Source organism: Fringilla coelebs (genome assembly GCF_963513975.1).
Source record: "Fringilla coelebs genome assembly, chromosome: 1".
Classification (NCBI taxonomy): domain Eukaryota; kingdom Metazoa; phylum Chordata; class Aves; order Passeriformes; family Fringillidae; genus Fringilla; species Fringilla coelebs.
Window position 1 is genome coordinate 97,161,012 of NC_140028.1, and position 12,428 is coordinate 97,173,439.

At 38.1% G+C, this 12,428-nt stretch overlaps 1 protein-coding gene across 14 annotated transcripts in view; it reads left to right on the top strand.

Moving 5' to 3' along the window:
- The window catches only part of CLASP2 (cytoplasmic linker associated protein 2), a 143,819-nt gene that overhangs the window by 7,155 nt on the left and 124,236 nt on the right, over positions 1-12,428 (top strand). For all 14 annotated transcript variants that reach the window (XM_084219605.1, XM_084219614.1, XM_084219615.1 and 11 more), the window contains exon 2: positions 5,265-5,343. In XM_084219605.1, the coding sequence (XP_084075731.1) occupies positions 5,265-5,343 (79 nt within the window). The remainder of the gene's footprint in view (positions 1-5,264; positions 5,344-12,428) is intronic.

The window sequence follows — 12,428 nt, forward strand, 5'->3', positions numbered from 1 at the left end:
AAGAGAAAATGGGAAAGGAAATAAGAGACCTTGGGCACAAAAAGAATTAAATTCTTTTGAAAGAACTGAGTCCTAAAATAAAGTGTTTCTTTGTTTTGCACCATCAATGCGCTTAGCAGGGCTTTCGACTGCAATTTTCTTTGGGGAAGAAAAAGTTTTTTAATTATTTATTCAAAAAAGAAATACCATATATCTCATTGTCTTCCTACTGAGCCTTGCTTTTAAAGAGGCTCTGTTTGGAAACTTTTTCCAGGGCAGCACATAAACTTTTAGCCAGACAATTAAAAAATAAAAAAGGCTTATGATGTCTAGTGTTGCTGCATCATATGCTTTTGGGTTTTGCTCACAATCTTTGGAACAATATTTATGAAAAATTTCTTACAATAGGTAAAGGAAGAATGTTTAATGCACATCCTAAGTAAACTGGAGATGCTCCTGTAATGGATCAAGCTGGAGGCAGTACACAAATTTTAGAATACTGTGTTGTCCACATAATACAGAACAGTTTGGAGATCCCACTTGCAGTCTGAATTCAGTTTGAAGATGATGAGAGATTTTGAAATAGCAGAAGGTTGTAAACATTTTTTTTCCAGTGATCATTTTGAGTGTTACATCAATGTGTTTTTCAGAATTGGCTAAATGTTTCTTAATTAGGCAGACAAGATAGGAAGCTAAAGTTGGGGAAAGGGCATTAAAGCATATGTCCTTTTTTTTTTTTTAATAGCCTCTAAAATCTTTACGAGAGCGCTTTGCTTGCTTGTTCTGGCAGCAGTGCAGGAGAGGTCAACATAACACGGACATCCCAGAATTGTGCGTGTTGGGAGGTCCCCTGAAGAAGCCAAGCCTTTCAGTGCAGAAATACACTTGTCACTCTCTAGATAAATATGGGTGATTCATTCAGCAATCCTCTGGTAGTGTGGTTGCTTGCACTGAGTCACTGAAATGTTCTGTGGTTGGCCATCACAGGAGAATTGTGAGGGGAAGGTTATCAGAAGTTTGATAGTCTGTACTACTTTTGAGACAGTGAGGTTGCAGCTGATAGGTGGTTTAACAGTAGCAAAGATGGGATGCTTAGGAGAATCTTACCTTGTAGTCCAGAGTATAATTGCTAAGCATCATTTTGAAGGCAGTAGCCTTGCGTTTTTAGGTAGAGGGGACTCTGCATTTGCTAATGAACTTGGACTCCGATTGTTGACCTTGAAGACTTTTTAGGATACCAGCAACCCTGCTCTCTCCTTGCAATGTGATGTGATATGTCTTAAAAAATCATACTGTTGGAGTTGGAAGTGTATCTTTAGTGCTCTTGAATGTGAAAGAAGAAAGAGAATGGAAATAATGTGCTAAAATATCTACAGTATAGATGATGTGTGTGATAGCTTCAGCAGCTGGAATGGGACTGCAGTTTTGGCTTCTGTCAGCAGAGGCAGCTGTCCAACTACTGCTGAGTGGCAGGGAGAATGGAGTCTGAAGATGTCATGGCTGGGACTGAAGAACCACACAGGTTGAAGTAATGACCCAGACAAATGGAAGCATCCTTCTGCTCAGGGGGCCAAGGGCATGCTTAAGTATCTGCAAGCTTTTGAGCTAAGGGAGGGAATGGAGTATGGGTAGATGTCTGCAGATGGGGGAAGTGGGTAGAATTGGAGTGAGAAATAGTAAAGGGAGCAAGAAGTATAGAATAGGGGAGCAGAAGTGTGTCCTGAAAGATAAGTTGAGAGAACTAAGAATATGAAACTTGAAGAAGTGAAGTACAAGATACTGCACAAACATAAATATTTTTGTTTCACGTTGAGCTGCTTGCAAGGTTCTTGAGATTGAGAATTAAGAAAGTGTACCTTGTGTCTTGGCTGACAATACTATAAGAAAAACATCCCATGAAGTTTTTGCATATATCTTGTTCCAGCAGTGCAGTGCTGGAACAATGCTTGCTCTTGCAGGGCGTAGTTGTTTGGCATGCTGTGTCCTGTTTGTCAGTAATTGTTAGTGATACCACAGCTGTCCCCATGGTCACAGGAAGTCCAATGCCTTAACTTCATTCTTTGGAGTTCCAGATAGGGACCTCTAGAATTCCTCCATTAGATTCTCATGACTAGTTTACAGATCCTGTTCTACAGAACCCATATTTCCATGTACAGTTCAGAGATCCTATGACCAAATCCAAGGACATTTGTATTAAGGTCATTTGGCAAGTTACACAAGTAGAGATGTTTTCCTGGTAGTGTCCTGCCTGTGTCCCACAGGGATGGGAAATTACAGAACCACAATGAAAATAACAGTAAGCACACATGGTTATCCAGGTATGGTTTGAAGAACCGTATTTATTTTTCTAGCAGAAAACTTAAGTGCCTGGAAGTTGGCCACAGAAGGGCCGGAGAAGTGCTGGATAGTGTGTGCAGAAGGAGAGTTGGAAAAGGAACAAGCTTGCAGAGCAAGAATAGGCTCAATTACTAATCACTGTTTCTATTCATAATCGTTTTTTGGTTGGAACGTCTTGATTTCACTAAAGAGTCTGGTCTTTTTTTATCCAGAACAGATAAAATATTTCTCAGTTGGTTTGGCAACTTTGTTGTGATCTGAGAAGTCAAGGATGGGCTTAATATTGGCTTGTTAAAGAATAGCAAACAACCAACTCCAGTTCAAATGAGCCTAAATTTCTTTTTCCCTATGAACTTTAAAAGCGCTGTTTAAATGCTTCAAACAATGGTGAGCTGATGAATCAGTCTCAACATACAAAGGCTCTTTCTAGACAGCAAGCAAAAGGCTTAATGAATGCAGAGTAAGAAACAAATCCATTGATTTTAATCCCAGAAGGCATTTATCCTTCATTGGAGCTGTTGGGGAAAGAGCAGTGATGCTGCTGAAAGGTTTTTCTGTTGATAGTGGAGAGCCTGTGTTGGTAAATGGTCCCACACAGTGCCTCAGAACTTGGAACCTCTTTGTTGCAGGTCTTCTGCAGAACCTCTAAGTTCTGCCTCAACTTACAAATTTTTTTTTTTTTTGAATGGTGTTTTTGTGACCCTGTATAAATTAAGGACTCTTTCCAAAGGGCTGCTTGAATAATGCACAGATGATACTTACCAGGAGATGCTGAAGCTTAGAGCATTGTGTATCAGAACAGGGAAATATTAAAACTGATTTACAAAACCAGCATATGATAGTTCACTTGCTATCCTCTGTAGTTGTGTGGTTCTGCTGACTTGTTCTGTAATGTGGAATGAAAGCATAGAGCAGCTTTCCATTACTTCAGCTTGTGGCCACACTAACATTTTAACTCTTCAGTTATTGTGACTTTTCATACCTGTTACCTTTTCAAAGTTGCAGACTACAGAAGACTTTGCATGAAGTAAAGCTCATGCATGTGTGTTTTACTCTTTGAGTTGCTGTCCTTCATGAGGATGAAAGTCTTCAAGACAGATTTTGCAAAGATAATCAAATGTGTGTAGAAGAGATACTTTTAAAAATGTACCTTTACCAATGAAAAGGCTTCTGTTTGTGCAAAACACTTGCATGGAAAGGTACCTTAAAATTGTCAGTGCAAATCTCAGGTGGGTTTGTAGTCGGGAAACAGAAGCATAGGAAAACTGAGGCTCCAGAAGGAATTTGTTTCTTTCAGACACTGGTTTTTAGACAGAGCTTTTGACTATGGTTTCATATTGCTTGATATGCTGGAAAGGAACATTAAAGGAAAAACCTTGTGGAAAGCCTTGGCATTACCACAAAAGCTAATCTATATATATTTTTTTGTCTATGTAAGTTACTAGCTATAGTATTCCATTTCCCTTATCTGTAGATAGTTACTTGTTGGCAATATATTCATTTAACCCGGTGATGCATCCACTTATATATGCTATCCCGTATTTTAGTATGTAATAGAATCATGTCCAGGTAAGTTGAACTAAGTTTTATATCTCCTTTTTAAAAGAAGATCTGTTGTGCTGATACTGAATTTATTAAAACCAGCTTCATTGTGTGGTTGCTTCTAATCCTGGGTTTTTGAGGACCTTGTTTTTCTAGTTTCCTATGGAAACAAGGCTCGTATGATGCTGTGGGCATGGGCCATGTGTATCACATGCATATCCAGTCAAATTTTCTTCTGGCCTTCTGCCTAGTGTGGACAATTGTGACAGATAGGGATCTTAAAGAAACAGAGGGGTCCAAAAATGCAGATCCAAATGTTATGAAAATAAACAGCTAATAAAGGAGAGGGATTCTAGTCATGAGTTCATGGGGAAAAATGTGTAGTACATGTCTTACTAGAAAATAAAGAGGAGGAAAAGCTATATGGAATGCCCAAGCTTTTCCTTTGACAAATGGCTGTTCTGTTTGCACCTTCATGGGCAGCAGCAAATTGAGTTAACTACAAGTTGTGAAAATGCAGGTTCTGGTGTTCCTTATGAGCTATTGTAGGAAATACAGAAGGAAGTCTTGGGACAATATGCAGGATAGTAAATAGCAAAAGAAGTGTCCCTACTTCTTAAAATAATTTTGTCAAACTGATAATTTCTGTTTGTGTTTTTGTTTCTATATTAGTGGATGTTGTTGTCTCATCGGGTTTCTGTGCATGGATGGGAAATTCCTCAAAACTCCAGTAGTATTTTGCATTTCCTTTTTTTTTTCTGTTTTGGTTTAGGTTTTGTTTGGAGTTATTTTTTTCATTGTTGTGGGTTGAGTTGGTTTTTTTGTTTTGGTTTAGTTTTTCTTGTTGTTTTGGTTTGGTTTGAAGGGGTTCTTTATTATTTTTTTAATGAGCAAATGAAAAATTAAGCTTCCCTAGTTTAACAGGCAAGTGGAAAAATGGTCTAGTCTGGACCACTAGGGAAAGCAGAATTAGCTTCTCAGTTATTTTCTTTTGGGAGTTTGGAAAATGATGTAATGACCTTAGTGGATGAGCTAAGTGGCCAGAAGTAAGCTCCTGGAGTAAGCTCTTAGCATCTAGGAAACCTTGAAACCATGTCTTTGTTTGGGTTTTGTAGTTGAAAATAGGAAAACTTTGGATTTCTAATATTTATTTTCTTCTGTTTTAAGACAAGAATTAAAAAATCTGAATTGCTCTGGTATATGTAAATAAACTTGATCCGTTTCAAGCATATTCTTAACTTTGTCTTGATAGGAACTTTGAAAGAATTCTTAGCTCTTCAACTGAAACTTTAATTTAAGGTTGCTGTTCAGCATACTTGCATTTCTATGCTTAAGCTATTTGCAAAATATTCTAAAAGTTTCCTCATTGATGTGGTTTATAATAGCTAATGCTTTTGTTTCAACAGGTAGCACTACTGGGATTAGATGTTCTAGGTGCCTTTGTTGACAGACTATCAGGACGCTTTAAACCTTATATAGGAAGTGGTAAGTGAAATACAACTTTTTTTTCTCCAAGACCAAACAGTAAGAGACACTTCCCCTTCTCTCTTAGCAGCTGAAGTGGAACATGTTGAAAACTTTTTGAGCTAATTATAATGTACTGGCAGGCATTTTACTGGTGTTGGAATTGAAATAATTGTATAGTAGCATGTCAGTATTCATTTGTCACTGATTTCTTAGGTGGTGGTTGGGATTTTTTTAAAAGTTCCAGGAGTGCCTTTCCAGTAATTAGTTCCATGCTATATAATTGCTTACCACTCCCTGAGACAGTCCTCTAAAATTTACATTAAAACACAAGTATTATCTTTAACTTGTGTTAAAGATAGAAGGTTTTATTTGCAGATCACATTAATCAAAGCTTCATGCCTGCTGAAGCCTGTAGTCTCAGAGGATTATGTGGTCCACCTCCTGTTAGGTAACTCGAGTGTGGCTTTTAGTAATCTAAAGTTTTTATGGGATGAAAAAAAAAAGTACTGACTCTTATTCCTGTGTGAAATGTTTACTCAGATGAATTTTAGGGTGTTGGATCTACATGTGCTGGAGTATGAGACCTTTTTTCTGGGAGGTACAAGCAAACTACACTAATCAACTCATTTGCTGCTGGCTTTGAAAAGAGATAGTGATATTAGGATAAATGTTGGTTTTATACCACTGGCTGTTTTTGACAGAAGTTTCTAGTGAATGTCCTTTTTCAAAATTTGAGTAAGTTACATCATTTTCCTTGATCCCCAGCTATCTCAAATTGTCTGTCAAAATTTTAAGCTTCCTCTTCTTTACATGTCTAGTTTTGTAATTAACAGCTTTGAAATAAAATTTCAAAGTTCAGGAATACAAAGTATAATTTATGACAAGCTGCTAACTAAATTAATTGAAAGCTTATTTCAGTATTCTGTGGAACTACTGCAGTAGTGTGCTACAGAATTTAAATCTGTATTCTTGCTGAGAGCTTTTCTTTGGCTGGTTAATTTTGTATTGGAGCAGTGTAAGGGAATTGAAAGTGTATTGTGCTATGCACAGTATTGATTTTTGAATAGTCTCCATTTGTAGCTACAAACACTGTTTTGCTCCAGAGTTTGGCTAAGTTTTGATTTTTATTTTAAGACTCTGTAAAACTTAAAATTATGGTAACATTATTAAAGGAAGGTTGGGAAACTTATTCAGTTTTTCTCTGTTGTTTCAAGTATGATCTATCTGAGAACAGTTTGAAAATCCTCTTGTGGGTTTGGGCTTTTCTTGTCACAGTAGTTGAGTGAGACCATGTGCAAATGGAATATTTAAATTTCAGTAGTATTTATATTAAAAAACAGAAGAGAGAGAGAGAGTACTGGCACTGGGTGACCGTCGAACACGCATAACATCTGAAGCTGTGTATTCTCAAAGTATTTTTCACTTAAGCTAAGAAGCAGTGCCTTCAACTGAAACTGATCCTCAGAGCATCTCCAGAATTCAGACCTCTAGAATATGCAAGTTACTGTTGTTCATGATCAACTTCTGTATAAGCAAACTTAACAGTTGCTGAAATCTTAGTCTCAGTAAAGGCAGAAAACAGTATTTTACATTACTTTTTAAAAAAGTGATGTGAATTCTCCTCAGTTGTTAGCTCTCTCTCCAAGTTTCATAACAGGATTGGAATATTATTCAGTTTTTATAAGTGAAGCAGTAATATAAAAACATTATTGTAAGTGTCTGGGGTTTGTATAGTCCAGGGCTTTATGAGAATAATTAAAAGCATATTGGTGAACCAGAGAACTGCTTCCTTCAAGAAAATTAAAGAACCAGGAGTTTCCTAAATCATGTTCTGTTGACTCTGCAGATTTGTCTTCTAATGTAATTTGACTCCAGTAAGTCAGACCAAAGACTTGTATTTGACAGTGATTTGTTTGCAGATGCCTGAGAAGAAAGTAAGGACAGGAGGAACAGGCAGTGATAACTCCTTCATCAGTAGGAGTTGTCAGCAGTCTCACAGGTTAGGGCCAGCTGGGGCACATGGTATCTTCAGTGTCTGCCCTGTCACTTTGTTTTACTACAGCTTTATCTGTTTAGTTTCTGACCCACATAGATCTTTGGCTTTTGCAGTGTTCTGTAGAAGTACTTAAGTATGCAAAACTTGTTTGGGCTGATTGCCTGAAAAACTTGGTGCTTGCTAGATCTTGTGTTAGAGAGGTGAGCCAACATTTCTTACCTCCCTGACTGCCACTTTCTATTTATGGATCTCTTCCATGCCTGTCTTCTGCTGTCCCTCCCTCTGCCCCAGCTCAGAGACACAATGGAGCTGTTTCTTGTATACAACTGTTTGCCCTTTCAGTGCCTTTCTGTTGTGGTACATTTGAGTTGAGGAAGCCATATCTGCCACACCATACCAGAGAGGTGGCATATGTTCGTAGTGGCATAATTGTATTTGTTTGTATTTGTCATCTATTACTTTTCTAATTATTGATTTTAGATTCCTCTGTTGCATAGCTGCTTGTAGGGGGATAGAATATAAGAAAATAAAGATAGTGTAGAAAGTAATCTTACCCCTAAGGAGTTGCAGCTGGGCCAATTATCAAAGATGAGGAACAGGCCTGACTTTCACAGGCCACAGCTGTAGCCAAAGAGAAGAACAGCGCTATAAAAGAGTGGGGTTGCTGGTTGAGAGGGGAACTGGAGTCAGCTGGCTGCTTTGTGAAGAAGAAAGAGTCAGTGCTCTGAGGAGCTGCCCATGAGAAACAAGAAGGTATGAAACTTTTGTGATACGGAGACAACAGTTTGGAACCCCTGCAATAAGATGGCAACAGCTGTTTCCTGAAAATTTACCTAATACATGCATAAAACTGTCTACTACAACAACCTGTTTCCTGTGCAGTGATGGTGAATTTGGGGCCCGCTCTCCAGGGCAGTGTCTTTGTTCCATGCCTTTATTAGGGCAAGACCCCTTCTTGAGGGCTGTGTGAAAGTCCAGCTGCACTCTGTTAGCTGAGTTACCTTCTGCACAGGTGTTTGCAGAGAGCTCTTACAGCCTTGTGAGGTACCACTTCATTTTTTTATTTTACTTCCCAGGTGCTTCTCTGGCCTGTAGCACTGCATTGGGTGGTTGTAACCCAAATAGGCCACCCAGTATTTGGCCTTGTTGAACCTCATACAATCAATATCCACAGTTATGCATTTGTTGAGAAGCAAGGATTCTATGCAAACTGCCATTTTAGGGGGTTTTATTTCTTGGAAGTTTTTTTTGTTTTGGTTTGGTTTTTTTTAAACTTAGTTATGTCCAGTTGAGTGAGTCTTCGATCTGAATATTATTAGTGAGGTATATAATCATGTATAGTGGTTTAGGTGATATGAGGAAAAAACAAGAATCACAGAATCAAGCTTGAAAAAGCAAAGTAGTTCTGCTAAGTAACAAGTTCTTTGGGCCCCACAGACCATCTTAGTAGTAATTTATGTGGTAGGCTTCTACTTTCTCTATTTTGGTCAAGTAAATGTGAGTGTATTATTTTTTGAAGGCAAACAACAGAATTTTTCCAGGGAATTCAATTATTACTTTGAAATATTCAAACTATAGTTAATTTCTCATTTATTTTATGAAGCTATTGTAGGTACTTGCATTCTCAAAAAAAAAAAAATAGGGATTGCACCATAACAACAGCAAAGCAGGATAGATGTAAAATACCTATCTGCTTTGTTCTCTGCATTTTTTAAAATACAATGCACTCTCTTTTCTAGGTAAAGCTTCAATTTTATAGCTGTTTTCACTTATAACATACCTGCAACCTTAAATGCATTTTTCTTTTAATAAGGGCTGTTACATTTTGATGACCCTGAGATGTTTTTATTTGTGATTCAGATCTCAGTAAATGATGGAAGTATAATACATTATCCAACTGCAATATGGGAAAACATATTCCACCTTTTACACCCCATCCCAATTTAATTTCCTGTTCCATTTTGATGTTGGTGGATTTTCTTAAGCGTGGAGGACAGCTAATGTCACTGCATATTCACCCCCTTAAAAATTACAGGCTTCTGCTATGAAGTGAAAACCATGAATGCTTTACTATTACTTCAGTCTTTGCAACCTACATATATGCTGTAAATAACATTTGGGCAAAATCAATACAGTGGTAGGGCAGGTACCACCTTCCAGTATTTCAAAGAGCATGTTAGTGATCTTTGTATTGAAGTATAATGCCTGATAAGAGACTTAATTCAGTTTCCTAGGCAACCGTCTAACGTTGCACTAAATTTCTTATAAGGTGTTATCCTTTTATGATTAACCACATTGAGTGTGCTCTGCAGCTGGCATCAGTGCTCTGGGAGTCTAGACAAACAAATTTGGAATCTTTCTTTTAGTACTTCCACTTAAAATCTTTGAAAATACTTTGGAAGCAATAAATACCAGGGTATGTGTTCTTTCATGAGACTATGCATCTGTATTCTGGGAAAAGTAAAGCAGTGTTTGAGTGTTGGTATTTAAAACTACTGCTTGTTCTGTGATTAAAAGAGATGTTACATAAGAGTACATAATTACTGTATCACAGTGTCTTTCCCCAGGTGATCACATTAGTTATTAAAATAATTGTATATATCCAAAATAAAAGAGACAATTAGAATTATGGGCATATGTGTCTGGATGATAGGATTTCTGGGAAAAGTGTCAGCTCATACTTTTAGTTCTGTTTTCTAAAACAAGTGAATATGACTTGGTCTGCTCCTTATTATCAAAAGGAAAAGAAAGAATATAATAAAGGTACACAGAATCTGTTTCAGTTTTACTGTGCAGTACCATTACATATTTTTCTGCATATATTGAACTGTCCATTAGTCTTTCACATAACTATATTGACATTAGCTTTTACATACAATCATATAAAACGTTGCAAAATAATTGCACTTAACTGAAAATTAAAGGAAATGTAATTGACAGTTAAAATGATGAAACACAGATACATTAAATTTGTATATGTACCTGTATGTATAAGTCTCAATAGGGATACACATTTTACACACAAAAACTCCATATGTAAATGTGTTTATATGTTTAATAGTTTGAAATTCATCTTACTATGAAAAGAAACCACTGGGCAAAAATAGTTTTGGAGGATAGTTGTAGTGCCATATATTAACACGTGAAACAAATTTGAAGTGTTTTAATTTTTTACTAGGTAGCTTCTAGAAGTGTTGAAAGAGCATTTAAACTACTGTTCTCAGACTAATTTAAATGCTCCATCAAATTTATTGTTACAATGAAGCCTGCAAGTGTGGCTGCTTGTGTCCTGGATAGGTGCACTCTTCAGTGGCTTAAAACTGGCTGGATGGCTGAGCCCAGAGGTTGATGGTCAGTGGAGTTAAATCCAGTTGGTGACTGGTGGCAAGTGGTATTCCCCAGGACTCAGCATTGGAGCTGATTCTGTTAAATATTTTTACCCATTATCTGGACAAGGGAATGGAAGGCACACTCAGACAGTTTGAAGATCAGACCAAGCTGGGCAGGAGTGTTGAGTGTTGATCTGCAGGAGAGTAGGAAGGCTCTGCAGAGGGATCAGGACAGGCTGGAGCAGTGGCTTGAGGCCAGTGGTATGAGGGTCAGCAAGGCCAAATGCCAGGTTCTACATTTGGGTCACAACCCCAGGCAGTGCTGGGGGAAGTTGGCTGAGCCCAAGCCCCTGGGAGTGTTGGTTGACAGTGGCTGAACATGAGCCAGTGTGTGCCCAAGTTTCCTGGAAGGCCACTGGTGTCCTGGCCTGTATCAGGGATAGTGTGATCAGCAGGACCAGGGCAGTGATTGTCCCCTGTACTTGGTACTGGTGAGGCCACACCTCGAATCCGGTGTCCAGTTTTGGGCTCCTCACTGCTAGAAGGACATGGAGGTATTGGAGCATGTCCAGAGAAGGGCAACAGAGCTGGAGAAGGGTCTGGAGCACAAGGCTGATGAGGAGCAGTTGTGGATTATGTAGCCTGGAGAAAAGGAGGCTCAGGGATGACCTTATTGCTCTCTGTAACTACCTGCAAAGAGGTTGTAGTAAGGTGGAGGTCAGTCTCTTCACCTAAGAAGCAAGTGATAGGACAAAAGGAAATGGCCTCAAGTTCTACCAGGGGAGATTTAGATAGGATATTAGGAAAAATGTTGTCATGCACTGTCACTGGCCAGGGAAGAGGCTGAATCACCATTCCTGAAGGTATTTGAAAGTCTGCTGTAGATGTGACACTGAGGGATGTGGTTTAGCAGTGGCCTTGACAGTGTTGGGTTAGTGGTTGGCTGTGGTGATCTTTAAAAGAGCTTTTCTGACTTGAATGGTTCTCTGTTACCTGATGTATTTTAAAGCTGTTGAGGGCTTGCAACATGCCTTAATTTTTTGAGTGAATTTGGATTGAAAGCACTTGGTCCAAGAATTTGGAAATACTTGTTTGAGGAAATCGGTGTTTAGTAAGTGACACCCACGTTGTAAGTTTTTGCTTTTTCTCTTACTTAATGATTGAATTTTTGGGTGGAAAAGACTCAAGTGTGCCGTTTATTCAAGCCGTGACTCTCTAATAAGTGGTTTTAATGTGGTATGGAGAAATGCTTTGATAATCCATTAACTCCATGAAGGTCAAGAACTGTATTAGCACGAGCTACCATGGATATATGGCATGTAGAAAAATGCTGGCTCTTCAGGTGTTAGTGCCTGACTGAATTTTATTCTTATTTTTCATTTTTATTAGTTTAATTGGAATGTTGAGACTAAGGGCATGTTCTGCTGAGGATTCAAGATTAAAAATGCTTGCAGAACAACTAAACATAAAACTTGGAATAGCTAGGTTGGAAGGGACCTTCAAAATTATCTGTTCCGTGTCTTTGCTTAAAAAATGACTAAGCTATGCTGTTAGAGAAAACTTGGAAATTAAATAACTCAAGAAACCGAGTTGTTCAGATAAAGTAAAGCAGGCTTTTCTATTTATATGAAAGATGTCTTGTCTCAAGGATGCCTTGTTGCATCTAAATGCAAGTCAGGTGTTTTGTCTGATACTGCCTTTTCATTTTATAGCTTACTGACCTCAGGAAAAGCTGTTTTGGATTGTTGTAGGATTTTCTTAAACAATAAAAATGGTGA